Below are 27,157 nucleotides of genomic sequence, written 5' to 3' on the forward strand. Positions count from 1 at the left end.
AAAGAGCACCTGAGGGTTCATTCTGGACACAACGGTGAGTGTCAGTGAATAACAAGTCAAAATGTGGTCATTTTCAGAATAAAAGAACAGAATACAGGTCTGGATTGTCACAATTTATTTTTTTGTGTGAATGATGTCCTTGTTGAAAGAAAGCGTTCATATCTGTACCCTAAAAAAAACTGCTGCAATATGAATCTTTTACTATGAAATGAAAAACCACACACTGCTAGATAATGGTAAACAAGAATATGAAAACTAATAAATAAGTATATTGGCAAAATCTGAGGGAAATGCTTCTACATGCGATTATATTTTAATCTGGGGTCCCACATAAACAGCAATATTCCAGCTTTACTCATATCATACAGCTAAATGATACTTATTTACACCTGTTTTATCATTATTACAGAAACTTAGCAGACAAATCCACATTAAAACACAAATCATAACTGCTTTTCCATTTCATTACCAGGACTAAAAACACACCACACATTCGTCTACAGTGGAAAATATATTACAGTGAAAAACAAAATCCAAACTATTATTAATAAACAAGCCTATTCCACGGACAAAGGGAAACAAACCTGCTGGCTTAGACACGCTTTTCATTCAACAGCAAAATATTTAGAATATATATTTAGATTTGTCTATAAAGCTGACGAGTCACTTATAAAAAGAAACATTTGTGATTGACACTCGTGATAAATAAAGCGTAAAGTGTCCTGTAGGTGGCGCTCTCTGGTCACAGGTAGGAAGGGGATTTGAAGTCCTCTGGGACGTCGCTGTCTAGTTTGCAGATGACCTTGTAGATGGCTTTTTTCCAGGAGGGGTCCGAGTCTTTGGAGAGGGCGATGGCGCTGAAGAACTCCTGAAGTGTGATCTCCGCCACCTCCAGGAATCTGTCTGGAACCTGAGGACACAGAGCTCTGTCAGCGCACAGCTCACGGAAGAGGCTTAAACTGCAGTTGATGGACTGGCCACTAGAGGCAGACTCCAGAAGGAGCAGAATCTCATTGAGCTCATGTTAAAATGGCCAACTTTACAGCAGAAGAACACATGTTTACAGTCTGGGACAAACTGTGCTAATACGGCTAATGTTGCCCTTCATGACGACTGTGAGGGGGGGGATTATTTTATAACTCATTCGTTTACATTATATAAAGCCTTAAAGTTCTGCATAATTAAGGGCGTGGCCACTTTGAGTGACAGGTGGATTGTCGTTTGTCTGCTGTCTGTTAGTCGTCACCTCAGCTCCGCCCACATCCCGCCTCTTTGCCCATTCTCTGTTATCCGGGAGTGACGCGATGACAAAATGGCGACGGCCAGCTCGACCCGACTTTACGCTTCAGAAACCTATTTTTTTACAGTCTATGGTTACATACAGTGAGTAAATACTCACTAGTGTTAGTGTGATCAGTGTAGTGAGTGATTCTTCGGATCATGTGTGCTATTGAGGGCAACAAACCAGAACACCTTAGAAACACCTTAGTAACCAGCCAGAATGCCCTAGCAACTACTTAAGTATCCATAATGTCCCAGCAACAACCTAAAATGCCTTTAGTAAAAAATAACGTTAAAAAAATAAAGTTAGCAACCCCAGAATTTCCCGGCAACCACCCATAATGCTCTAGCAACAACTTAAAATGCCTTAGCAACCATCCAGAACACCCAATCCTATAAACCACCTAACAACCACCCATAATGCTCTAGAAACAACTAAAAATGCCTTAGCAACCACCCAGAACACCCAATCCTATAAACCACCTAACAACCCAAAATACCCCAGAAACACTTAAAATGCCTTAGCAACCACTTAGAACACCCCAGCCTATAAACCACAACCCCAAATACCCTAGCAACAACCTAAAATTCCCTAGCAACCAACTAACAATCACCCAGAATGCCCTAGCAACCACTCAGACCATCCTAGTACCCACCTAACAACCACCCAAAATACCCTAGCAACAACATAAAATGCAAATGCACCCAGAACACACTTGAAACCACTTAACAATACCTTAGCAACCACCTAACAATGCCTTAGCAACCACCTAACAACACCCTAGTAACAACTTAAAATGCCTTAGCCACCACTTAGAACACCCCAGCGTATAAACCACGTAACAACAACCCCAAATACCCTAAAATGCCCTGGCAACCACCCAGAACCAACATGCAAATGTGTTAAAAATAAAGCAAATGCATAGCATCGCCCTGACAACTGGCCACAACCCCCTAGCAACGGGAAGGCAAGATTGCGCGGTCCAACCCAACTGCAGCTCCAGCTCAGAATCAGAATGGCCAGAATCAATGCGATTGATGTTAAAGAGCATCGCGCTTGCTTTTACCACCGTCAGGCCCTTGATCTTCACGCTGCATCTTTAATGTTCTCGTTTTAAACCAAATACAGTGTCAGAATCATTAGGTGAGCAGTGTGGATGGACGCTTTGATTTCCTGCGGCCTGTTGCGTCGGACTTAACTGCTCGGAAAATGCATGAAAGGACGCGGTTCCCATCGCAGGAATTCACTTTGAAGGACTGGGCTTGTGTGTGAGGGCGGATCTATCCGCTGGCATTATTTCCCGGAGAGTAGCTCCGCTCACTGTTGACGGTTTTGTTTCTCGTGCATCTCCAGACACAAAAGCAGGCCCTGGGAAAGGAATGTCTTGCGGAGGTAAAGACAACTGTCTCCGCTCGTTCCCATCGGCCGGCCCAGCACTCTTGGGATTTCTGGCTTCTTTCGCATCAGTAGCAATCCAAACGGCAGTCAGGCGTGGCCAGGGCATAATCTCAAGTTGTTTTAGCAGATGCTGCAGCTTCCTCTTCCCACAGTTTGATGCAGCAGCGCCGGGCTCTGGGATCAGCTACAGGTGCGGCTCCAGGCCCGCGGGTCAGCCCGAGGACAGCCGACCCAGAGGACCGGCCTAGACCAGCATGAGCCGCTCTGCTGGCTTAGCTTCCACAACACAACATGATGTACGCTGGAGATGGCTGGGGACGCTAAATATTCAACTGCAGCTCATTTCACATATCATAAAGTCATAATTAAGAGATAAAATGGTGAAAATATGATTTTAAAAGTCCTCATTATTAGATGAAAAGTCAAAAATAGGATTTTAAAAGTCATAATAGTGAGATAAAAAGTTGAAAATACGACATACTAAGTCATAATTATAAGATAACATTTTGAAAATATGATTTTAAAAGTCCTCATTATTAGATAAAAAGTCAAAGATATGATTTTAAAAGTCCTTATTATTAGATAAAAAGTCGTAAATATGACATGTTTAGTCATAATTATAAGATAAAATGTTAATATGATTTTAAATGTCCTCTTTATTAGATACAATGTTGTAAATATGATTTTAAAAGTACTCATTATTAGATAAAAAGTCAAAAATATGATTTGAAATGTCCTCATTATTAGATAAAAATTTTAAAATATGATTTTAAAAGTACTCATTATTAGATAAAAAGGCAAAAATATGGCATGCTAAGTCATAATTATAAGATAAAATGTTGAAAATATGATTTTAAAAGTCATAGTGAGATAAAAAGTTGAAAATACGACATGCCAAGTCATAATTATAAGATAAAATGTTGAAAATGTGATTTTAAAACTCATCATTATTACATAAAAAGTCAAAAATATGATTTTGAATGTCCTCATTATTAGATAAAAAGGTTAAAAATAGGATTTTAAAAGTCATAATAGTGAGATAAAAAGTTGAAAATACGACATGCTAAGTCATAATTATAAGATAAAATGTAGAAAATTTGATTTTAGAACTCCTCATTATTAGATAAAAAGTCAAAAATATGACATGCTAAATCATAATTATAAGATAATGTTGAAAATATAATTTTAAAAGTCCTCATTATTAGATAAAAAGTCAAAGATATGATTTTAAATGTCCTCATTATTAGATAAAAAGTCAAAAATATGATTTTAAATGTCCTCATTATTAGATAAAAAGTCAAAGATATGATTTTAAAAGTCATAATAGTGAGATAAAAAGTTGAAAATACGACATGCTAAGTCATAATTATAAGATAAAATGTTGAAAATATGATTTTAAAAGTCCTAATTATTAGATAAAAAGTCAAAAATATGATTTTGAATGTCCTCGTTATTAGATAAAAAGTCAAAAATAGGATTTTAAAAGTCATAATAGTGAGATAAAAAGTTGAAAATACGACATAAGTCATAATTATAAGATAAAATGTTGAAAATATGATTTTAAAAGCCATCATTATTAGATAAAAAGTCAAAGATATGATTTTAAAAGTCATAGTGAGATAAAAAGTTGAAAATACGACATGCTAAGTCATAATTATAAGATAATGTTGAAAATATAATTTTAAAAGTCCTCATTATTAGATATAAAGTCAAAGATATGATTTTGAATGTCCTCATTATTAGATAAAAAGTCAAAAATATGATTTTAAATGTCCTCATTATTAGATAAAAAGTAAAAAATAGGATTTTGAATGTCCTCGTTATTAGATAAAAAGTCAAAAATAGGATTTTAAAAGTCATAATAGTGAGATAAAAAGTTGAAAATACGACATAAGTCATAATTATAAGATAAAATGTTGAAAATAGGATTTTAAAAGCCCTCATTATTAGATTAATTTAATTTTGATTATGATGCAGGAATGAGAGTATAGTTCTTAGAAAATCACAACTGTTCATTTTCTGTTGGTCTTCGTACACAATGTAACTACACTCATCACAACATGTAAACAGGAAAGTGTTGGCGTTATTTTGTCACTTATTGAGCAGTAGGCTAGCTGGAGCCATTTACCTCCAGTCTTTGTGCTAAGCTAGGCTAGCCGGAGCCATTTACCTCCAGTCTTTGTGCTAAGCTAGGCTAGCTGGAGCCGTTTACCTCCAGTCTTTGTGCTAAGCTAGGCTAGCTGGAGCCATTTACCTCCAGTCTTTGTGCTAAGCTAGGCTAGCTGGAGCCGTTTACCCCCAGTCTTTGTGCTAAGCTAGGCTAGCTGGAGCCGTTTACCTCCAGTCTTTGTGCTAAGCTAGGCTAGTTGGAGCCGTTTACCTCCAGTCTTTGTGCTAAGCTAGGCTAGTTGGAGCCGTTTACCTCCAGTCTTTGTGCTAAGCTAGGCTAGCTGGAGCCGTTTACCTCCAGTCTTTGTGCTAAGCTAGGCTAGCGGTGGGTGTGTCAGTTATGGCACGGAGATGAGAATGGTGTGTATGGACTTATCTAACTCTGGGTGCGTTCTAGTTGTGTTCACTCATTTCCCAAAGTGTACAACTGAAAAATTTGAGAGGACACCTCATTAGCTGACTTCATAAACTGATGTTGATTTTCCTACATGTTTTTGTTAGAAGTCGCCATTATGGAGATCAGTGTTGCATTTGGTTGGGCATTTGAAACTTCATTTATATTATTGTAAGTCTTTGTATTGATGCAGCGATGCAACAAGAAATTACAGTTATTTGATTTCAAAGGAAAGGAAGTAATACATAATCTATATATCTATACATACACCGATCAGGCATAACATTATGACCAGGGTTAGTCACATAAAGTCGGCGTGTTCTTTTAAACCAAGATACATTTACTGGAGAAGCAAAATACTTTAAAGTCCCCCTGTAGTCAATCATTTTATCCTTTAAAACTCATCTGTGATCACCAAAATAACATATTTAAATGTTTTAAAATAGCTTGTATGTAATTCCGCACCCTTGCCTCACACAGTACATGCGGTTCTATGAATATGTAAATGAGCCCCGCCTCCACTCTCTGGCACTCAGAGATCCACTCTTTGACGATCACGTGTGGTTATAAAAGTAGTGTGTGACGTAAGAAGCACCAGTAATCCCCTACAACCAGTGCTTGAACTGGTCTATGTCGTTTCAGAAAACATCAAATATTGCGTGTAAAGATGTAAAGACTGTAAGTACCTGGAAGTCGTTGGCTTTGTTGTAGTGCATGTTGAGGGCGCGGTAGAGCTCGGACTCTCTGGTGATGGAGATGTCTTTCACATCGTTCACGCCGTCTATGATGGCCTGGCGGGCAAACTTCTCCATCTGGATGTAGTAGAACTCCCTGAAGTTACTGAACCACTTGATCAGCTGAGACGTGATGCAGCGGTTGAACTGCGAACAGGGAAATATAAATAATGTGGTATAAATATGGTACAAAATGACCAATCATATGAAAGAAGGAGGGGCTTCGCTCTTCACAGAAGAGATACAGTGTCTAATAGGGCTGGACGATATTGGAAAAAAAACTATATTGCAATTTTTTTTTTAAATACATATTGCGATATGAAAACAATTTCACCAAAATAGCTATATTTGTAAGGAATGAACTAGTATGATTGAGGTGATTTCGAAGAGTGCATCTGCATAGAAAATAATAAACAAATTGAAGAAAGATACAATTGAAAGTTTTCAGGTAAATCTAACAGTGTTCAAGTACAGAACTTGAATAATAAAAAGCAAAATAACAGTCTTCAATGTTTACTTAATGTCTTAACTTCATTGTAAAACTCTAGTAATCGGTACTTTTCACATACTATGCCTTTTTTACACAGAAAACCAAAGTTAAGATTAATTGATTCGTTTTACCGCCATTTTGTCTCAAGTTTTTTAGGTGGGGCGTTCTTAATATACTTATATCTTTCTCTAGTTGTGTTCACTCATTTCCCAAAGTGTCAATACAACTGAAAAATTTGAGAGGACACCTCATTAGCTGACTTCATAAACTGATGTTGATTTTCCTACATGGGTTTTTTTAAAGTCACCATTATGGAGATCAGTGGTTGGGCACTTGAAACTTCCGGCCACAGGGTCATGAAGGACCAGTGGAGAACCGGCCACAGGGTCATGAAGGACCAGTGGAGAACCGGCCACAGGGTCATGGAGGACCAGTGGAGAACCGGCCACAGGGTCATGGAGGACCAGTGGAGAACCGGCCACAGGGTCATGGAGGACCAGTGGAGAACCGGCCACAGGGTCATGGAGGACCAGTGGAGAACCGGCCACAGGGTCATGGAGGACCAGTGGAGAACCGGCCACAGGGTCATGGAGGACCAGTGGAGAACCGGCCACAGGGTCATGGAGGACCAGTGGAGAACCGGCCACAGGGTCATGAAGGACCAGTGGAGAACCGGCCACAGGGTCATGGAGGACCAGTGGAGAACCGGCCACAGGGTCATGGAGGACCAGTGGAGAACCGGCCACAGGGTCATGGAGGACCAGTGGAGAACCGGCCACAGGGTCATGGAGGACCAGTGGAGAACCGGCCACAGGGTCATGAAGGACCAGTGGAGAACCGGCCACAGGGTCATGAAGGACCAGTGGAGAACCGGCCACAGGGTCATGGAGGACCAGTGGAGAACCGGCCACAGGGTCATGGAGGACCAGTGGAGAACCGGCCACAGGGTCATGGAGGACCAGTGGAGAACCGGCCACAGGGTCATGGAGGACCAGTGGAGAACCGGCCACAGGGTCATGGAGGACCAGTGGAGAACCAGCCACAGGGTCATGGGCGGCCGAGGCTCATTGATGCCCGTGTGGTCGATCAAACAGACGAGCAACTGGAGCTCAAACTGCTCAAGAAGTTAATGCTGGTTCTGATAGAAAGCGGTCAGAATACACAGAGCATCTCAGTTCTTTTTTTAGTCACTAGGACTCTTGTGTAAGTCAACTAACTAAGCTTTTGCCAGCACAACATACTATTCCAAAAAGTGCTTAGAATCATGGCATTACTTGCTTCCCAAATGTTTTGTTTGTTTGTTGTTATTCTGGCGCAGGCTTTCCATCTATATTCAGCAGCACACTCTGTTTAATCGGCTGTAGTCACAACTTTCCCAGCCGATGTCTTGCACACAGAATAACATCTATCCAAACCTCTGCCTTCACATCGGCCCTGTTATTATAACGGCTGATCCGATAACAGAGGGGCAAATGAGCTAAAACCTGCCCAAGGGCTCAAAGACGCTTCTTTCCGTGGAGTGTGAGAAAGGGGTCAGAAGGAAACTTCCTTCTGAGTGACTTCGGCTGACGGGAATGGAATCGGGCACTGGGATTAGTCCAGCCTTTGTTTGCTGTGACTTCCCACAGGACAGGGAGGAGTTCGGCCGGCACTCTCCTTACTGACGTTTAATGGTCAGGATGGATACACTCCTCATGTTCATGTGCTACGGCAAACCATCGTTTTCTGGGCACTTTGTGTGTTTGTCAACTCCATCAAAATCATAATCTTGAGTCAGAATAACTTCATCTCTTCTCTGATGACGAGGGCGGAGCCACCTGTCACTCACATGAGATCAGCCAATAGCAAACCACAACCATCCAATCAATACCCCACAGACACAATCAAGCCCCGCCCCTACATTTGTTCTTGTCCGGGAAGCGATTCACTCGGATATACGACACAATAGAGAAGAAAAGACCAGCGCAACTTCTGTTTCATGCCGTCATGGATTTGTCACATACTGTTGTGCACATTTTTGCTGCTATTGTTGGGTGAAGAAACGCCCCATGACGTCCTACTGATATAACCAAACCACTTCAGAACCTTCCAGACCAATATCAGACCAGCTGTTGTGCTTCTCTAACGCTAGTCTGTGGAGAATCTGTGTGTTTGGATCATTTAAAACAGAACTTTACAGAAATTATTTAAAAAACACTTTATTTTAAGGGGACAGTTACACATTACACATGTACTTACACTCTAAAAAGTGCTGGGTTAAAAACAACCCAAATTGGGTTGAAAATGGACAAACCCAGTAATTGGGTTGTTTTAGGGTGACCAAACGTCCTGTTTTCAGGTCCTGTCCTGGCCCTAATAGAACAAGTTTCTATCCATACAGAGGGGGCATACTTTAAATGTATTGAAATTAATAAGGAATCTTTGAGTAAACTTCGAGTATCATTTGAGTATCTCATTGCCGGGCCGAGTGTCCTGGTTTTCAGTAATCAAAATATGGTCACCCTAGGTTGTTTTAACCTAGCGATTGGGTTGTTTTATTCCAGCGATTGGGTTGTTTTAACCCAGCAATTGAGTTGTTTTAAGCCAGAGATTGGGTTGTTTTATCCCAAAGATTGGGTTGTTTTATTCCAGCGATTGAGTTGTTTTATCCCAGCGATTGGGTTGTTTTATCCCAGCGATTGGGTTGTTTTATCCCAGCGATTGGGTTGTTTTATCCCAGTGATTGGGTTGTTTTATCCCAGCGATTGGGTTGTTTTATCCCAGCGATTGGGTTGTTTTATCCCAGTGATTGGGTTGTTTTATCCCAGTGATTGGGTTGTTTTAACCCAGAGATTGGGTTGTTTTATCCCAGAGATTGGGTTGTTTAAACCCAGCGATTGGGTTGTTTTATCCCAGCGATTGAGTTGTTTTAATCCAGCGATTGAGTTGTTTTTATCCCAGCGATTGGGTTGTTTTATTCCAGCGATTGAGTTGTTTTAACCCAGCAATTGAGTTGTTTTAAGCCAGAGATTGGGTTGTTTTATCCCAGAGATTGGGTTGTTTTATCCCAAAGATTGGGTTGTTTTATTCCAGCAATTGAGTTGTTTTATCCCAAAGATTGGGTTGTTTTATCCCAGCGATTGAGTTGTTTTAACCCAGCAATTGAGTTGTTTTAAGCCAGAGATTGGGTTGTTTTATCCCAGAGATTGGGTTGTTTTATCCCAAAGATTGGGTTGTTTTATTCCAGCGATTGAGTTGTTTTATCCCAGCGATTGGGTTGTTTTATCCCAGCGATTGAGTTGTTTTATCCCAGTGATTGGGTTGTTTTAACCCAGAGATTGGGTTGTTTTAATTTTAATCCAGCGATTGGGTTGTTTTATCCCAGTGATTGGGTTGTTTTAATCCAGCGATTGAGTTGTTTTATCCCAGCGATTGGGTTGTTTTATCCCAGCGATTGAGTTGTTTTATCCCAGTGATTGGGTTGTTTTAACCCAGAGATTGGGTTGTTTTATCAAAGTGATTGGGTTGTTTTAACCCAGCGATTGGGTTGTTTTATCCCAGCGATTGAGTTGTTTTATCCCAGTGATTGGGTTGTTTAAACCCAGCGATTGGATTGTTTTATCCCAGCGATTGAGTTGTTTTATCCCAGTGATTGAGTTGTTTTAATCCAGCGATTGGGTTGTTTTATCCCAGCGATTGGGTTGTTTTATCCCAGTGATTGGGTTGTTTTAATCCAGCGATTGAGTTGTTTTATCCCAGCGATTGGGTTGTTTTATCCCAGCGATTGAGTTGTTTTAATCCAGCGATTGGGTTGTTTAAACCCAGCGATTGGGTTGTTTTATCCCAGCGATTGAGTTGTTTTAATCCAGCGATTGGGTTGTTTTATCCCAGTGATTTTGTTTTTTTTATCCAGCGATTGAGTTGTTTTATCCCAGCGATTGGGTTGTTTTATCCCAGTGATTTTGTTTTTTTTATCCAGCGATTGAGTTGTTTTAATCCAGCGATTGAGTTGTTTTAATCCAGCGATTGGGTTGTTTTATCCCAGCGATTGGGTTGTTTTATCCCAGTGATTGAGTTGTTTTAATCCAGCGATTGGGTTGTTTTATCCCAGCGATTGGGTTGTTTTATCCCAGTGATTGGGTTGTTTTAATCCAGCGATTGAGTTGTTTTATCCCAGCGATTGGGTTGTTTTATCCCAGCGATTGAGTTGTTTTAATCCAGCGATTGGGTTGTTTAAACCCAGCGATTGGGTTGTTTTATCCCAGCGATTGAGTTGTTTTAATCCAGCGATTGGGTTGTTTTATCCCAGTGATTTTGTTTTTTTTATCCAGCGATTGAGTTGTTTTAATCCAGCGATTGGGTTGTTTTATCCCAGTGATTTTGTTTTTTTTATCCAGCGATTGAGTTGTTTTAATCCAGCGATTGAGTTGTTTTAATCCAGCGATTGGGTTGTTTTATCCCAGTGATTTTGTTTTTTTTATCTAGCGATTGAGTTGTTTTATCCCAGCGATTGGGTTGTTTTATCCCAGCGATTGAGTTGTTTTAACCCAGAGATTGGGTTGTTTTATCAAAGTGATTGGGTTGTTTTAACTCAGCGATTGAGTTGTTTTATCCCAGTGATTGGGTTGTTTTAACCCAGCGATTGGGTTGTTTTATCCCAGCGATTTGAGTTGTTTTATCCCAGTGATTGGGTTGTTTAAACCCAGCGATTGGATTGTTTTATCCCAGCGATTGAGTTGTTTTAATTTTAATCCAGCGATTGAGTTGTTTTTATCCCAGCGATTGGGTTGTTTTATTCCAGCGATTGAGTTGTTTTATCCCAGCGATTGGGTTGTTTTAACCCAGCAATTGAGTTGTTTTAAGCCAGAGATTGGGTTGTTTTATCCCAAAGATTGGGTTGTTTTATCCCAGCGATTGGGTTGTTTTAACCTAGCGATTGGGTTGTTTTAACCCAGCGATTGGGTTGTTTTAATCCAGCGATTGAGTTGTTTTTATCCCAGCGATTGGGTTGTTTTAACCCAGAGATTGAGTTGTTTTTATCCCAGCGATTGAGTTGTTTTATCCCAGTGATTGGGTTGTTTTAATCCAGCGATTGGGTTGTTTTATCCCAGCGATTGGGTTGTTTTATCCAGCGATTGAGTTGTTTTTATCCCAGCGATTGAGTTGTTTTATCCCAGTGATTGGGTTGTTTTAATCCAGCGATTGGGTTGTTTTAACCCAGCGATTGGGTTGTTTTAATCCAGCGATTGAGTTGTTTTTATCCCAGCGATTGAGTTGTTTTATCCCAGTGATTGGGTTGTTTTAATCCAGCGATTGGGTTGTTTTATCCCAGCGATTGGGTTGTTTTATCCCAGCGATTGAGTTGTTTTATCCCAGTGATTGGGTTGTTTTAACCCAGAGATTGGGTTGTTTTATCAAAGTGATTGGGTTGTTTTAACCCAGCGATTGAGTTGTTTTATCCCAGTGATTGGGTTGTTTTAACCCAGCGATTGAGTTGTTTTAATTTTAATCCAGCGATTGAGTTGTTTTATCCCAGTGATTGAGTTGTTTTATTCCAGTGATTGGGTTGTTTTATCCCAGTGATTGGGTTGTTTTATTCCAGCGATTGAGTTGTTTTATCCCAGCGATTGAGTTGTTTTATCCCAGTGATTGAGTTGTTTTAATTTTAATCCAGCGATTGAGTTGTTTTATCCCAGTGATTGAGTTGTTTTATCCCAGTGATTGGGTTGTTTTATTCCAGCGATTGAGTTGTTTTATCCCAGCGATTGGGTTGTTTTAACCCAGAGATTGGGTTGTTTTATCAAAGTGATTGGGTTGTTTTAACCCAGCGATTGAGTTGTTTTATCCCAGCGATTGAGTTGTTTTAATTTTAATCCAGCGATTGAGTTGTTTTATCCCAGTGATTGGGTTGTTTTATTCCAGCGATTGAGTTGTTTTATCCCAGCGATTGGGTTGTTTTAACCCAGCAATTGAGTTGTTTTAAGCCAGAGATTGGGTTGTTTTATCCCAAAGATTGGGTTGTTTTATCCCAGCGATTGGGTTGTTTTAACCTAGCGATTGGGTTGTTTTAACCCAGCGATTGGGTTGTTTTATCCCAAAGATTGGGTTGTTTTATCCCAGAGATTGGGTTGTTTTATCCCAAAGATTGGGTTGTTTTAACCCAGCGATTGGGTTGTTTTATCCCAAAGATTGGGTTGTTTTATCCCAGCGATTGGGTTGTTTTATCCCAGCGATTGAGTTGTTTTATCCCAAAGATTGGGTTGTTTTATCCCAGCGATTGGGTTGTTTTATCCCAGAGATTGAGTTGTTTTATCCCAGCGATTGAGTTGTTTTATCCCAGCGATTGGGTTGTTTTATCCCAGAGATTGGGTTGTTTTATCCCAGCGATTGAGTTGTTTTATCCCAGCGATTGGGTTGTTTTAACCCAGAGATTGGGTTGTTTTATGCAAACATTCAACCCAACCGCTGGGTTAAAACAACCCATTTGCTAGGTTTGTCCCTTTTCAACCCAACTTGGGTTGTTCTAAACCCAGCATTTTTTAGAGTGTACTATGGTAATAACAGTAAATTATGCATAATAACAAGTAACTAACCCTAAACCAAACCCTAACTCTATAGTAAATACATGTAGTTAATTACTATTACTCAGTACTTATTTGAGTAAGTACAAGGTAACCTTGAAATAAAGTGTAACCAAACACACTTCCGCTTTTATCTGGCTGACATTATATTTAACATCATCAAATCTGTTTGACCACATGATTCAAACTGAAACAGTTTCTCTTATCTCGCATCAATATTTCATGTTCATCAAGCTCAGTAATTCAATCACAACCACACAATGTTTTCCTGACACTAAGTACCATAATGAGGTTTAGTAGTAAATGAGGTGACTTCCAACATCGAAACATGAAACAGGGCTTTACAAAGAGAATATTTTTCTTCAATTTACGTGCAATTTATTACAACAAAAACTGAACCTTGCTTAAATATACAATATAGTACTATGTAATATATATTTTTTCACTTGGCTTATGGAAAGTAATTATAAATAATAATCAATGGCCCTAAGCACATATTTAGGACTAGGGATGCATGATATATCGGCCATTATATTGGTATCAGCTGATATATGTTCATTTTTAATGTTATCGTTATCGGCAAATAAAGATAATACAGTTCAGTGTCTGTAATCTAGGCTACATACAGTTATAATTGTGTGTTTAGGACATGGCTTTTAATGGTGAGACTTGATTTTGTAATCAGGGTTAAAAATTACATAAAAATTTGGATTTAGATGTATCGGCCGATATATCGGTTATCGGCTTTAAACACAAACAATTATTTGGTTATCGTTTCGGCGCATCCGTGTTTAGGACGGCGGATCATAGTTTAACCGTCACACCTTTTTGAACATAGATGAGAAAATGCAAACACAGACACATTTGAAGTTGATATCACAAACATTTGAGGTTCCAATGAGAATTTGTTTAGGCGCAGTACCAAAAATAGCCACTGGGTGAATTCTTTCTATTTATTCTATGTCAAAATAGCAGTATTTTCTTTGCGATAAGTGTAATAGTAGTTGATGCTATTTATACTTAAAAATAGTGGCAGATACTATTTGCCCCTCAGTGTTGTTGTACATTAAACACCATAATAATAATAATATTTAGTGTAAATTATTATATTTATGGAAAGTACTAAATAGATGGCACCTTATTGGGACAATAAAGCCTCCCTACACTGACCCCTAACCCCAAACACTTTCTGATTTGATATATGATATATGATATATCCGGATTCAAACTTTCTGCCACGTGTCTTCAAAGGTCCCGTGGCATGAAATGATCATTTTATGAGGTTTTTTAGGAGTTCCCCTAGCCTATATATGGTCCCCAAGTGGCTAGAAATTTTGATCGGTGTAAAACGAGTTCTGGGTGTCCTGCTCTGCTTTTTAACAGAAGAACCGTCCATTTAAAAACACATGACCCTGGACCACAACACCAGTTCATAAGGGTCAATTAAAAAAAAAAAAAGATTTATACATCATATAAAGCTGAATAATAATCTTTCCATTGATTTGTGGTTTGTTATGACAGGTCAATATATGAAAATCTGGAATCTGAGGGTGCAAAAAAGTCTAAATATTGAGAAAATCTCCTTTAAAGTTGTCCAGATGAAGTCCTCAGCAATGCATATTACTTCTAATAATACATGCTTGATGCATTTACGGTAGGAAATATCTTCATGGAACATTATCTTAATATCCTAATGATTTTTGGCATAAAAGAAAAAGTGATAATTTTGACCCATACGATGTATAGTTGGCTGTTGGCTCAGATATTAACTCTGAATATATGTATTGTCTTAAAGTGTGGAGCATTGATGTGCCGTCTGAGGGAGCGAGACGATTGAGAACCAACCAGAGAGTCATGAAACAACACACGCTTTTTCCTGTTGTGCTGACTCATCACAACACTTGTGCCTCAGGACGCTTTACACACTCACAGGATACGGCGCTAGACACACACACACACACACACACACACACACACACAGCGTGTTGCTGCAGGGCCTGAACTCAGCGCTCTTCTATTGTTGTCTGCTGAAAGCTGGCAGGCTGAAGGGTTAACGCTGAATAGAGGAGGTTGTGCTCCTCTCCGCCGCCTCTTTTGTCTCCTTTTGCTGACTTGAGAAACTCTTCTTTTAACTCTGTCAAAGTTAAACCAGCGGTTCGGGAATTGCCACCCCGACATACAGGAGTATTTGCTCAAGCGTCTCATTTTGTGGTGATATTCTGTGTTTCTGCTAAAGCAACAGATTCACATGGAAACAATCCATGATGACTCAATGTGAACTGCTATGCGTAGCTGATTATTAGGATAAATATATATATAATAAATCATTGATTTACTGGACTAGAAGAAAAGGTTCTATATGGAATCATAAGGCACTTCATATATAGAAACTTTTAGTTTAATTTAGTTTAAATTACTCTATGATTTCTGCGATGCGAAAAACGCAGAATCCAGCCATTAAAATGGAATTTACAGTATAATGTGGAATTTGTCCAATTTTTGATGAATAAATCAAAATTAAATGAATACTAGTGTGAATATTAAACCACAAAAAGACTGGTTAAACATGAATCCTGCATGTTCTGCGCGTCTCTGTGTGAATGAATGGTTTCATTTCCCACACACACACACACACACACACACACACACACACACACACACACACACACACACACACACACACACACACACACACACACACACACACACACACACTGAAGCACGCGTGATGCTCGTGGTGTTTCAACGTTTGCATCTCACTATAATATAAGAGGACATGAACGCATAAACTTAATCTCCAGAAAAACTATCGTCATATCATAAACACACAGAAACTCAAAGCTCTTCACACACACACACACACACACACACACACACACACACACACACACACACACACACTGAAGCACGCGTCTCAATGTAATAACAATACTAACACCAATAATAATTATTATTATTAAAACTAAAAAAAATGTATGGAATAATCACAATATTTCTCCCATGTTTTAATTTGAACTGTAACGCTCTGTTGTGAAGCACTTTTCATTTCATATGAATAAAAAATAAATTAAATACATTTTTTATGTCTTCATTCTATTGCCAGAAAAAAGAATTTCTGGGAAAAAAACCCAGTTTATAATAATAAAAAAAAAAAATATATATATATATATAATAAACAGTTTTCATAAATTCAATTAAAAAGACATGCTTTTGGATTATTAAAGTGTAATTAGAAAACTTAAAACAGAAAACACATAATTTGGTAAAAAAAATAAAAATAAAACAGAATTTGAGAAACATATGTTCATAGGGCCCTAAACATGTCATTTTTGTTCAACTTTTAATAAATTGTTGTTAAATTGTATAAGTTTCAAGATTTCAATTAATTAGACATGCGTTTTGATTACTAAAACTGAATTTAAGTAAAAAAAAATAGTAATAATTTAGGAAAATTAAAGCCAAAGAACAGAATTTGGGGGGGAAAATATAACCGATTTAATAGAATTTAATTTTAATAACATTTTATGAATTAAGCAGCTCATAAACACCTTTTCACTATAGAAATAACCCTGTGAAACATGGAAGTATTATGCAATAATTTATGAATATTTCTCCTTATATGGAATCTGGAATTGAGTCAAGAACCCTAGAGTTATAAATAGAACCCTACATTTCTAAGAGTGACCAATACTAATCAACACTGAGAGAAGCAACACTGACCCACACATGCTCATAAATGCGCGCTGTCCCTTTAAAAAACAAATAAACACATGGTGCCATACCTTGACATCAGGGAAGAAGTTCTTGAGTAAGTTGGAGCTTGGGTAGCGTGTGTAGAAGAACATCAGCTTGGCTTTCTTCAGGTGGTTTGGGGTCAGACCTTCCTGGATGTGCAGAGAGTCAAGGCCACAAAAACCTCACGAAAGCCCTTCATGTGTTCAAGAATCAGACGATCAATCTGTCCTACTCACGGCTCCAAATGAATTCACATCTCAGTATTGAGTCAATTAAGACACGACGGGCAGAAAACGAGACAAGCCAATTAGATTAAGAGCCATATCTGCACAGAGTAATTGCTTTGCAAAACACAGTAAATGTTCTCACTGATCCGCTTTCCGAACGTCCTTTCTTTAACACGCATTGTTTAGCTCCAAGAAACACGTTCCTCCTTATCGTAAAGCTGCTATTATTAAACATTCGCCGCCTCAGAAAAGAAGCATTGCATGATTTAAATCTAATGATGTTTCGGAGTGTGTGTGTATCTGTATACGCCGCGCTGGCCATTGATGATGGCGTGTAATGGCGGCTGAGAGCTTGCTTTTCACAAACAACCAAAAGTGACCTCTCTCATCCACTCCAATCACATTGAGAGTGCAGAAACATATCCCGCACCTTTTCAAGTCCGAGGGGGGGGGATTTCCAGAAGAGAAACTGTTGCTTTTTCTGCCTTTGAAAATTGGCTTTTGTTCCTAACAATTCTTATCAAAGCCTTGTATTCCTTTTTATTTGTCTTTTCCTGGACTTAAAGTCATTACTGAGCCCAGATTAAAGAAGATGCTACAATTTTCTTTGGGGTTACCGAGATCAAAGCAGAAATTCTCCTTGAAGTCTGCGTCCGTGGAGCGGTGAGCCGCTGCACTCAATTCAGCGATTGTTCGCCGGGCTGGAGAGCTGCTCGTTTGTTCAGCAATATCTCAATGTTAACTACTAGATATTAAATAAAAACTCAACTAAACAAAGAGGGGGCTTTTTCAGAAGCAGCTGAAGCTAAACAAAGAGCACCATCCATAGATAAACCCTCTCCTGAAACATGAGCGCGCGCCACTTTATGAAAGCGCAGATGCACGGGTAATATCTCAGTCTGAACAGAGTCACCTGAAGACATCATCAGACGCTTTCATGACTTGCTAACACTGACCAATACAGCACTGATGTTCAGCACAACATGTGCTAATCAAACCTCGCATCTGAATAATGCTGGGGGGTTTCAACCCATGTTTGGGTCAAATATGGACAAACCCAATGGTTGGGATTAAAAAATAAATATATTGCATGTTAGATAACGCATGATAACAAAATTGAAGTGTTGCCATTTTATTAATATCAATGCATTTCAGGAGAAACATCCGAGAGATAAAACACAATCTTCCTCTGAGCAAAACTCTATTAAATGACTGCGTCAGGCGGGATATATTTCGCATAAAAGATTTTTCAAAATTGGTCAAGAATCGTAGAGTTTGAATCTTTTTGGCTAGAGTTTTTAAAACTGATTCAAGAATCGTAGAGTTTGAATCTTTTTGGCTAGACTTTTTAAAATTGATTAAAGAATCATAGATTTAGAATCTTTTTGGCATAAAGAGTTGTTTTAAACTGATTCAATGACATTAGAGTTCTATATAGAATCTTTTTGGCAAGAGATATTAAAATTGATTCAAGAGTCGTAGAGTTAGAATCTTTTTGGCAAGAGATATTAAAATTGATTCAAGAATCGTAAAGTTAGAATCTTTTTGGCATTAGGAGTTAATTATAAACTGATTCAATGACATTAGAGTTCTATATAGAATCATGTTGGCAAGAGTTATTAAAATTGATTCAAGAATCGTAGAGTTAGAATCTATTTGGCAAGAGATATTAAAATGTATTCAAGAATCGTAAAGTTAGAATCTTTTTGGCATTAGGAGTTAATTATAAACTGATTCAATGACATTAGAGTTCTATATAGAATCATGTTGGCAAGAGTTATTAAAATTGATTCAAGAATCGTAGAGTTAGAATCTATTTGGCATAAAGAGTTATTAAAATTGATTCAAGAGTCATAGAGTTTGAATCTTTTTGGCATAAAGAGTTATTAAAATTGATTCAAGAGTCGTAGAGTTTGAATCTTTTTGGCAAGAATTATTAAAATTGATTCAAGAATCGTAGAGTTAGAATCTTTTTGGCATAAAGAGTTGTTTTCAACTGATTCAATGACATTAGAGTTCTATATAGAATCTTTTTGGCAAGAGATATTAAAATTGATTCAAGAATCGTAAAGTTAGAATCTTTTTGGCATTAGGAGTTAATTATAAACTGATTCAATGACATTAGAGTTCTATATAGAATCATGTTGGCAAGAGTTATTAAAATTGATTCAAGAATCGTAGAGTTAGAATCTATTTGGCAAGAGATATTAAAATGTATTCAAGAATCGTAAAGTTAGAATCTTTTTGGCATTAGGAGTTAATTATAAACTGATTCAATGACATTAGAGTTCTATATAGAATCATGTTGGCAAGAGTTATTAAAATTGATTCAAGAATCGTAGAGTTAGAATCTATTTGGCATAAAGAGTTATTAAAATTGATTCAAGAGTCATAGAGTTTGAATCTTTTTGGCATAAAGAGTTATTAAAATTGATTCAAGAGTCGTAGAGTTTGAATCTTTTTGGCAAGAATTATTAAAATTGATTCAAGAATCGTAGAGTTAGAATCTTTTTGGCATAAAGAGTTGTTTTCAACTGATTCAATGACATTAGAGTTCTATATAGAATCTTTTTGGCAAGAGATATTAAAATTGATTCAAGAATCGTAAAGTTAGAATCTTTTTGGCATTAGGAGTTAATTATAAACTGATTCAATGACATTAGAGTTCTATATAGAATCATGTTGGCAAGAGTTATTAAAATTGATTCAAGAATCGTAGAGTTAGAATCTATTTGGCATAAAGAGTTATTAAAATTGATTCAAGAGTCATAGAGTTTGAATCTTTTTGGCATAAAGAGTTCATTTTCAACGGATTCAATGACATTAGAGTTCTATATAGAATCTTTTTGGCAAGAGATATTCAAATTGATTCAAGAATCGTAGAGTTAGAATCTTTTTGGCATTAGGAGTTAATTATAAACTGATTCAATGACATTAGAGTTCTATATAGAATCTTTTTGGCATTAAGAGTTATTAAAATTGATTCAAGAATAATAGAGTTAGCATCTTTTTGGCATTAAGAGTTATTAAAATTGATTCAAGAATCGTAGAGTTAGAATCTTTTTGGCATAAAGAGTTATTAAAATTGAAATTTAAAACACAATCTTCCTCTGAGCAAAACTCTATTATAGAATATTAAATGACTGCGTCAGGCGGGATATATTTGGCATAAAAGGTTTTTCAAAATTGGTCAAGAATCGTAGAGTTTGAATCTTTTTGGCTAGAGTTTTTTTTAATTGATTCAAGAGTCGTAGAGTTTGAATCTTTTTGGCTAGAGTTTTTTTTAATTGATTCAAGGGTCGTAGAGTTTGATTCTTTTTGGCATAAAGAGTTATCAAAATTGATTCAAGAATCGTAGAGTTAGAATCTTTTTGGCAAGAGTTATTAAAATTGATTCAAGAATCGTAAAGTTAGAATCTTTTTGGCATTAGGAGTTAATTATAAACTGATTCAATGACATTAGAGTTCTATATAGAATCATGTTGGCAAGAGTTATTAAAATTGATTCAAGAATCGTAGAGTTAGAATCTATTTGGCATAAAGAGTTATTAAAATTGATTCAAGAGTCATAGAGTTTGAATCTTTTTGGCATAAAGAGTTCATTTTCAACGGATTCAATAGGCGTTTCTCAATGTCAAGGAAGGATCCTCTGAAGCCAGAATTCCGAGGATGCTACGTCATCGACGTCCGTCGAAGGGCTGTTCCAATGTCAAGGATCCTCGGAATTTCAACCAAGGTCTGAGTCCTTCGTTCGAAAGATATGCCATACACAGGAAAGGATGCATACGAGTAGACTTCGCGCACTTAGCGTTCTCAAATCACCCACAATCCTATGCGCGCAGCTTTGCTATCTTGTTCAAAAAATACAAAATATCGGACGTTGGCGGAGTGTTAACGGGGCAATATGCTTTCAAGTGTAAGTATTTACGTTACCAAACATTAGTTATAACCGTAGTAAATGTAAGTAAAGTTTAACTTTTAAATGCCAGTACAAATTACAACCGTTATACAAATGACGTTATTGATGGCTAACGGACCTTTTCACTGACGTAATGAGGCTGACGTGCACTTGCTAGCCTGTTCCATTTACCTGTTCTCCGAATGCTAAAGAGGAGCCTCGCCTAGCCTCTGAAGGAAGTGACTTGGAAGGACCAGTCCTGCAGAGGAAGGATCCTTGACATTGAGAAACACCTAATGACATTAGAGTTCTATATAGAATCTTTTTGGCAAGAGATATTCAAATTGATTCAAGAATCGTAGAGTTAGAATCTTTTTGGCATTAGGAGTTAATTATAAACTGATTCAATGACATTAGAGTTCTATATAGAATCTTTTTGGCATAAAGAGTTATTAAAATTGATTCAAGAGTCATAGAGTTAGAATCTTTTTGGCATAAAGAGTTCATTTTCAACGGATTCAATGACATTAGAGTTCTATATAGAATCTTTTTGGCAAGAGATATTCAAATTGATTCAAGAATCGTAGAGTTAGAATCTTTTTGGCATTAGGAGTTAATTATAAACTGATTCAATGACATTAGAGTTCTATATAGAATCTTTTTGGCATTAAGAGTTATTAAAATTGATTCAAGAATAATAGAGTTAGCATCTTTTTGGCATTAAGAGTTATTAAAATTGATTCAAGAATCGTAGAGTTAGAATCTTTTTGGCATAAAGAGTTATTAAAATTGAAATTTAAAACACAATCTTCCTCTGAGCAAAACTCTATTATAGAATATTAAATGACTGCGTCAGGCGGGATATATTTGGCATAAAAGGTTTTTCAAAATTGGTCAAGAATCGTAGAGTTTGAATCTTTTTGGCTAGAGTTTTTTTTAATTGATTCAAGAGTCGTAGAGTTTGAATCTTTTTGGCTAGAGTTTTTTTTAATTGATTCAAGGGTCGTAGAGTTTGATTCTTTTTGGCATAAAGAGTTATCAAAATTGATTCAAGAATCGTAGAGTTAGAATCTTTTTGGCAAGAGTTATTAAAATTGATTCAAGAATCGTAGAGTTAGAATCTATTTGGCATAAAGAGTTAATAAAATTGATTCAAGAATCGTAGAGTTAGAATCTATTTGGCATAAAGAGTTATTAAAATTGATTCAAGAGTCATAGAGTTAGAATCTTTTTGGCATAAAGAGTTCATTTTCAACTGATTCAATGACATTAGAGTTCTATATAGAATCTTTTTGGCATAAAGAGATATTAAAACTGATTCAAGAATCGTAGAGTTTGATTCTTTTTGACATAAAGATATATTAAAACTGATTCAAGAATCGTCGAGTTTTATATTGAACCCTAAGAGATACTTTCAGTTTAGATGAGAGAGATATCATTTCAGAGATAATTTGTCGTTCTGTTTTGGCATTAAAGGAAAAGTTCCCCCACATGTATGTCTTTCTCCTGAGCTGATGTTGTGAAGTGGCGTCTCCAATGCATGACCTACTGAAACCCCCTCAGCGTTTAAAGGATATATTGAGCGACATGTAGGAGCTTCTCTCCGCCATGCTCTGCAGATCACACTCCATCTTGACGTGCGGGAGGCAAAGCGCGTCCACGAGTCCGGCCGGCCCGGCGCGATGCTGCTGCTGCTGACCCAGGTGGCCCTTGGACCTCATGGCCACGCTTTCCCAGGAGCGCTCCATGGAGTCCGGAGACGCCCTCTCCAGGGAAGCGGGCAGGCAGGGCAGGCCGGAGAAGGCGGAGTGTGGCCCGTACTTCAGGAGGTGCTCCAGGATCTGGCTGTCGTGCAGAGGAGCGCTGTAGCCGAACTGGAAAGGGGTTTGGTGGAGCGGGAAGGGCCGCTTCACGCCCTGGATGAGCTGGCTCGGGGAAGGTTTGCGGACCACTAGGGACAAGGCTTCGGTTTGGTGCTCATCCGAGTCCGATTGCTCCGAAGGGGAGTCCTCCTGGCTCGGCTTCTCGGGACTCTGAGGCGAAAGCTTCCGGAAGACCATATCGATGCTTTCGCTCACAGTCCTCGTCAGCTCGCACTTCAGAGTCTCCTGGAGGCTTTTCTCGCTGCTTTCGGCTTTCTCCGCGGAGTCGACGCTCGCACCCGGTTTCTCCGAGTAGTTCTGGTCGTACACATGGGAGATTTTTTCCTGGAGCTGGTGCAAGAGCCTCTGCATGCTCTGGAGCTGCTCCTTGAGCTTGTGGCACTCTTCGTCTTTGCTGGTCTTGGGCTGGACGTCGGGCTCCTGGTGCAGCGGCAGCCTCTGCTTTCGCTTGTCTCTTCTGGAGCGGGCGGCTTCGCTGGCGTCCCCGTGGGAGCCCGACATCTCGCGGATGATGTTTTCCACGCGGGCGCGTTTGGCCTGGAGGTGTTGCTCGCTCAGGTCCGCTCCCGCGGGAACATCCTCGCCTCCGCTGTGCTCCTCCTCCTCCTCCTCGGCCTCGGGGTTCCGGTAGAGCAGCGAGCCGTCCAGCGAGGTCAGCTTGCTGTGGATGGTCTTCCGCAGGAGGTGGGAGATGATGGATCCGCTGTGGTAGGACGCCAGCTGCTCGTCGTACGTGCTTCTGCGGAAACACGGCAGCATGTGCTCGGATCGGGAGCCTTCCATGCAGCCGTCGCTTTGATCGGTCGGACTCAGGTTCATGTTTTCCTGCTGGACTTTCCGGATCAGCCTTAAAGATCTGCAATGCGTCGTGAATAACATCAGAATGATAAATTCGCTTTTATTAGACATACTGTATATTCATTCAATTCTGGTTTTAAAGCTCCACTGTGTGATATTTTCCCCCATCTAGTGGTGAACTTGTATATGACCATCCAGTGAATATTAGTTTCTGTTCCTCTCAATTCCGATTTCGTTTTATCTCTACGGTGGCCGATTTAGTCCAAGATTAACATGGCTTCCAGTTCGACCTCGTCCACATTCGACACGGTGCCATCGAGTGTTAAAAGCTTGAATTTACGGGTATGTCCCTCTTTGGCTAATGTACTTTCAAGATGGAGGGGCAACATGGCGACCCGCATTCAAACCCTCACCCGTATGTATTTACAATGGCATATTATAAACTTACGAGAATACTTTATTACTTGAAAGTAGTAAATATACATTAATGAGCACATATATTTTTGAAAGAACTAAGTGTTTTTAGCTAAGAATAAACTAAAAAAGTTACACAGTGTAGCTTTAAAGATGTATGAAAATATGAAAATTCATGTTATTCAAACAGCAAACAACTAATTATATTAAAATAACTAGGGCTGTCAAAAGATTAATCGCGATTAATCGCATCCAAAATAAAAGTTTGTGTTTACATAATATATGTGTGTGTACTCTGTTAATTATTATTTATATATAAATACACACACATTCATGTATATATGTAAGAAATATTTGCATGTATATACATTTATATAATCTATTATATATATAAATATAAATGTTTTATATATAAAAATATATATATTTTTTTAAACAATTCTTAAATATATACATGCTTGTGTGTGTATTTATATATAAATAATAATTAACAGAGTACACACACATATATTATGTAAACACAAACTTTTATTTTGGATGCGATTAATCGCGATTAATCTTTTGACAGCCCTAAAAATAACATATTTCATTTAAAGTGCATTTCATTCTAATCATCTCCATATACGTCAATCTGAATATATATATACAGGCCTATATATGTATATTATAAACATGCATATTCATAAAATTCTGGCTTTAAAGAAGTATGAAAATATGAAAATTCATGTTCAACAGAGACATAACATAATACCAAAGTATATTAAAATAACATATTTCATAAGATATTTAAAGTGCATTTCATTTTAGTCTACTAATAATCTCTATATACGTCAATCTGAATATTTATACACTTATATATTATAAACATACTGTATATTCATTAAATTCTGGTTTTAAAGAATTGTGAATATTGTTTATTAAATATGAAAATAATTCTGTTCTTCTTTTTTGAGCTGATTCATGTTATTCAAACAGAACAGAGGCAAAACATAATAATACATTTCATAAGATATTTAAAGTGCACTTCATTTTAGTCTTCTAATCATCTCCATATACGTCAATCTGAATATATATATACAGGCCTATATATGTATATTATAAACATGCATATTCATAAAATTCTGGCTTTAAAGAAGTATGAAAATATGAAAATTCATGTTATTCAAACAGAACAGAGACACAACATAATACCAAATTATATTTAAATATCATATTTCATAAAATATATAAAGTGCATTTCATTTAAGTCTGGATTCATCCACAGATTTTCTTCTATATATGTAAATCTGAATATATATATATATATGCCAAGGAACATTTATAGGAACAGAGACATCACATAATAATTATATTAAAATAGCATTATTTCATAAAGTACATATTTTTTTTCATATATTTAAAGTGCATTTCATTTCTAATCATCTCTAAATACGTCAATCTGAATATATATATATATATATATTATAAACATACTGCATATTCATTAAATTCCGGTTTTAAAGAATTGTGAATAATGTTTATTAAATATGAAAATAACAATGTTCTTATTTTTTGAGCTGATTTGGGTTTTTCAAACAGAACAGAGACGTAACATAATACTAACTTATATTTAAATATCATATTTCATAAGATTTTTAAAGTGCATTTCATTTTAATCTTCGAATCATCTCTATATACGTCACTCTGAATACATATACGCTTATATATATTATAAACATACAGTATATTTATTAAATTGTGGTTTTAAAGAATTGTGATTGTTTATTAAATATGAAAATAATTCTGTTCTTTTTTGAGCTGATTCGTGTTATTCAAACAGAACAGAGGCATAACATAATAATAATTATATTAAAATATCATATTTCATAAAATATATAAAGTGCATTTCATTTAAGTCTGGATTCATCCACAGATTTTCTTCTATATATGTCTTATATATATATATATAGGCCTATATGTATATTATAAACGTACATATTCATTAAATTCTGGTTTTAAAGAATTGTGAATATTGTTTATTAAATATTAAAATAAGTCTATTCTTTTTTTGAGCTGATTCTTGTTATTCAAACAGAACAGAAACATACCATAATACTAAATTATATTAAAATAACATATTATTTCAAAAGATACATACCGGTACATTTATTTCAATATATTTAAAGTGCATTTCATTTTAGTCTTCTATTCATCTCTATACATGTCAATCTGAATATATATATATGCCTATATTATAAACATATATATTCATTAAATTCTGGTTTTAAAGAATTGTGAATACTGTTTATTAAATATGAAAATAAATCTGTTCTTTTTTTGAGCTGATTCGTGTTATTCAAACAGAACAGAGGCATAACATAATAATAATTATATTAAAATAACATATTTCATAAGATACATTAATTTTTTTTCAAGATATGTAAAGTGCATTTCATATTAGTCTGTATTCATCCACAGATGTTCTACTAATGTCAATACACACACATCTATATAAAGCTATTCTCGCTCTCTTTACATACTTTGTACGCAAATATTCAAAGTAAACACGTTTAATAAATATGAAACACATATACATACATATTCGACTACGTGTCTTATACCTGTGACTGCATACGCGTTTCATATCAGTACTATAATGAAGAATTATCACGTTCAGATCGCAAAGTATTTAAAGTATTTAAAGATCAGTTTTACGAGAGAAACTTCCGCAGATGATGAGAGAGGAGAGAGCGCGCGCTTACCTGTTGCTCTGGAGACGCGTGACTGACAGTGTGTGCTCGCGGCGCGCTCTCTGATCTCGCTCCAGTGGCGTGGGCGTGGCCAGCGCCGCCCTTAATCAGCATGCCAGCCAATCAGAAACCAGACACAGCCGAGATCATAAATAACGGCAAAGATCGCGTCCTAAAGTCGTTTCGTGGCTTTTTTATTTAATCTTTTTTCGCTCTTGGTGACTTTCATATATATAACAGAAAAATGTAGCGTATCTAAACCATGTTTACTTTGTTTAAATAAGTTTTATTATGTGTCTGTTTGTATATTTTACTACTATTATTACTACTATTTCACTATTATATTATTAATGTACTATTTTGAGCTAATAGTTAATTATTAGGAGAGATTACCAAATAAAAGGCTATTTGACTTTGATATATATATGGATGAGGTTTAAAGAAAC

General features: G+C 37.1%; 1 protein-coding gene across 1 annotated transcript; it reads right to left on the reverse strand.

Moving 5' to 3' along the window:
- Nucleotides 1-742: 742 nt before the first annotated feature.
- Nucleotides 743-26,751, reverse strand: prox2 (prospero homeobox 2; the record flags this gene model as incomplete). The annotated part of the gene is made up of 5 exons (XM_079833478.1): nt 26,724-26,751; nt 22,459-23,626; nt 16,810-16,911; nt 5,930-6,124; nt 743-910 (listed from the first exon to the last, which is right to left on the reverse strand). The coding sequence occupies exons 2-5, from the start codon at nt 23,587-23,589 to the stop codon at nt 743-745; spliced, it is 1,596 nt and encodes a 531-aa protein (XP_079689604.1). The 5' UTR covers nt 23,590-23,626; nt 26,724-26,751.
- Nucleotides 26,752-27,157: the final 406 nt, after the last annotated feature.

This window comes from Gobio gobio, assembly GCF_949357685.1.
Source record: "Gobio gobio genome assembly, chromosome: 13".
Lineage (NCBI taxonomy): Eukaryota > Metazoa > Chordata > Actinopteri > Cypriniformes > Gobionidae > Gobio > Gobio gobio.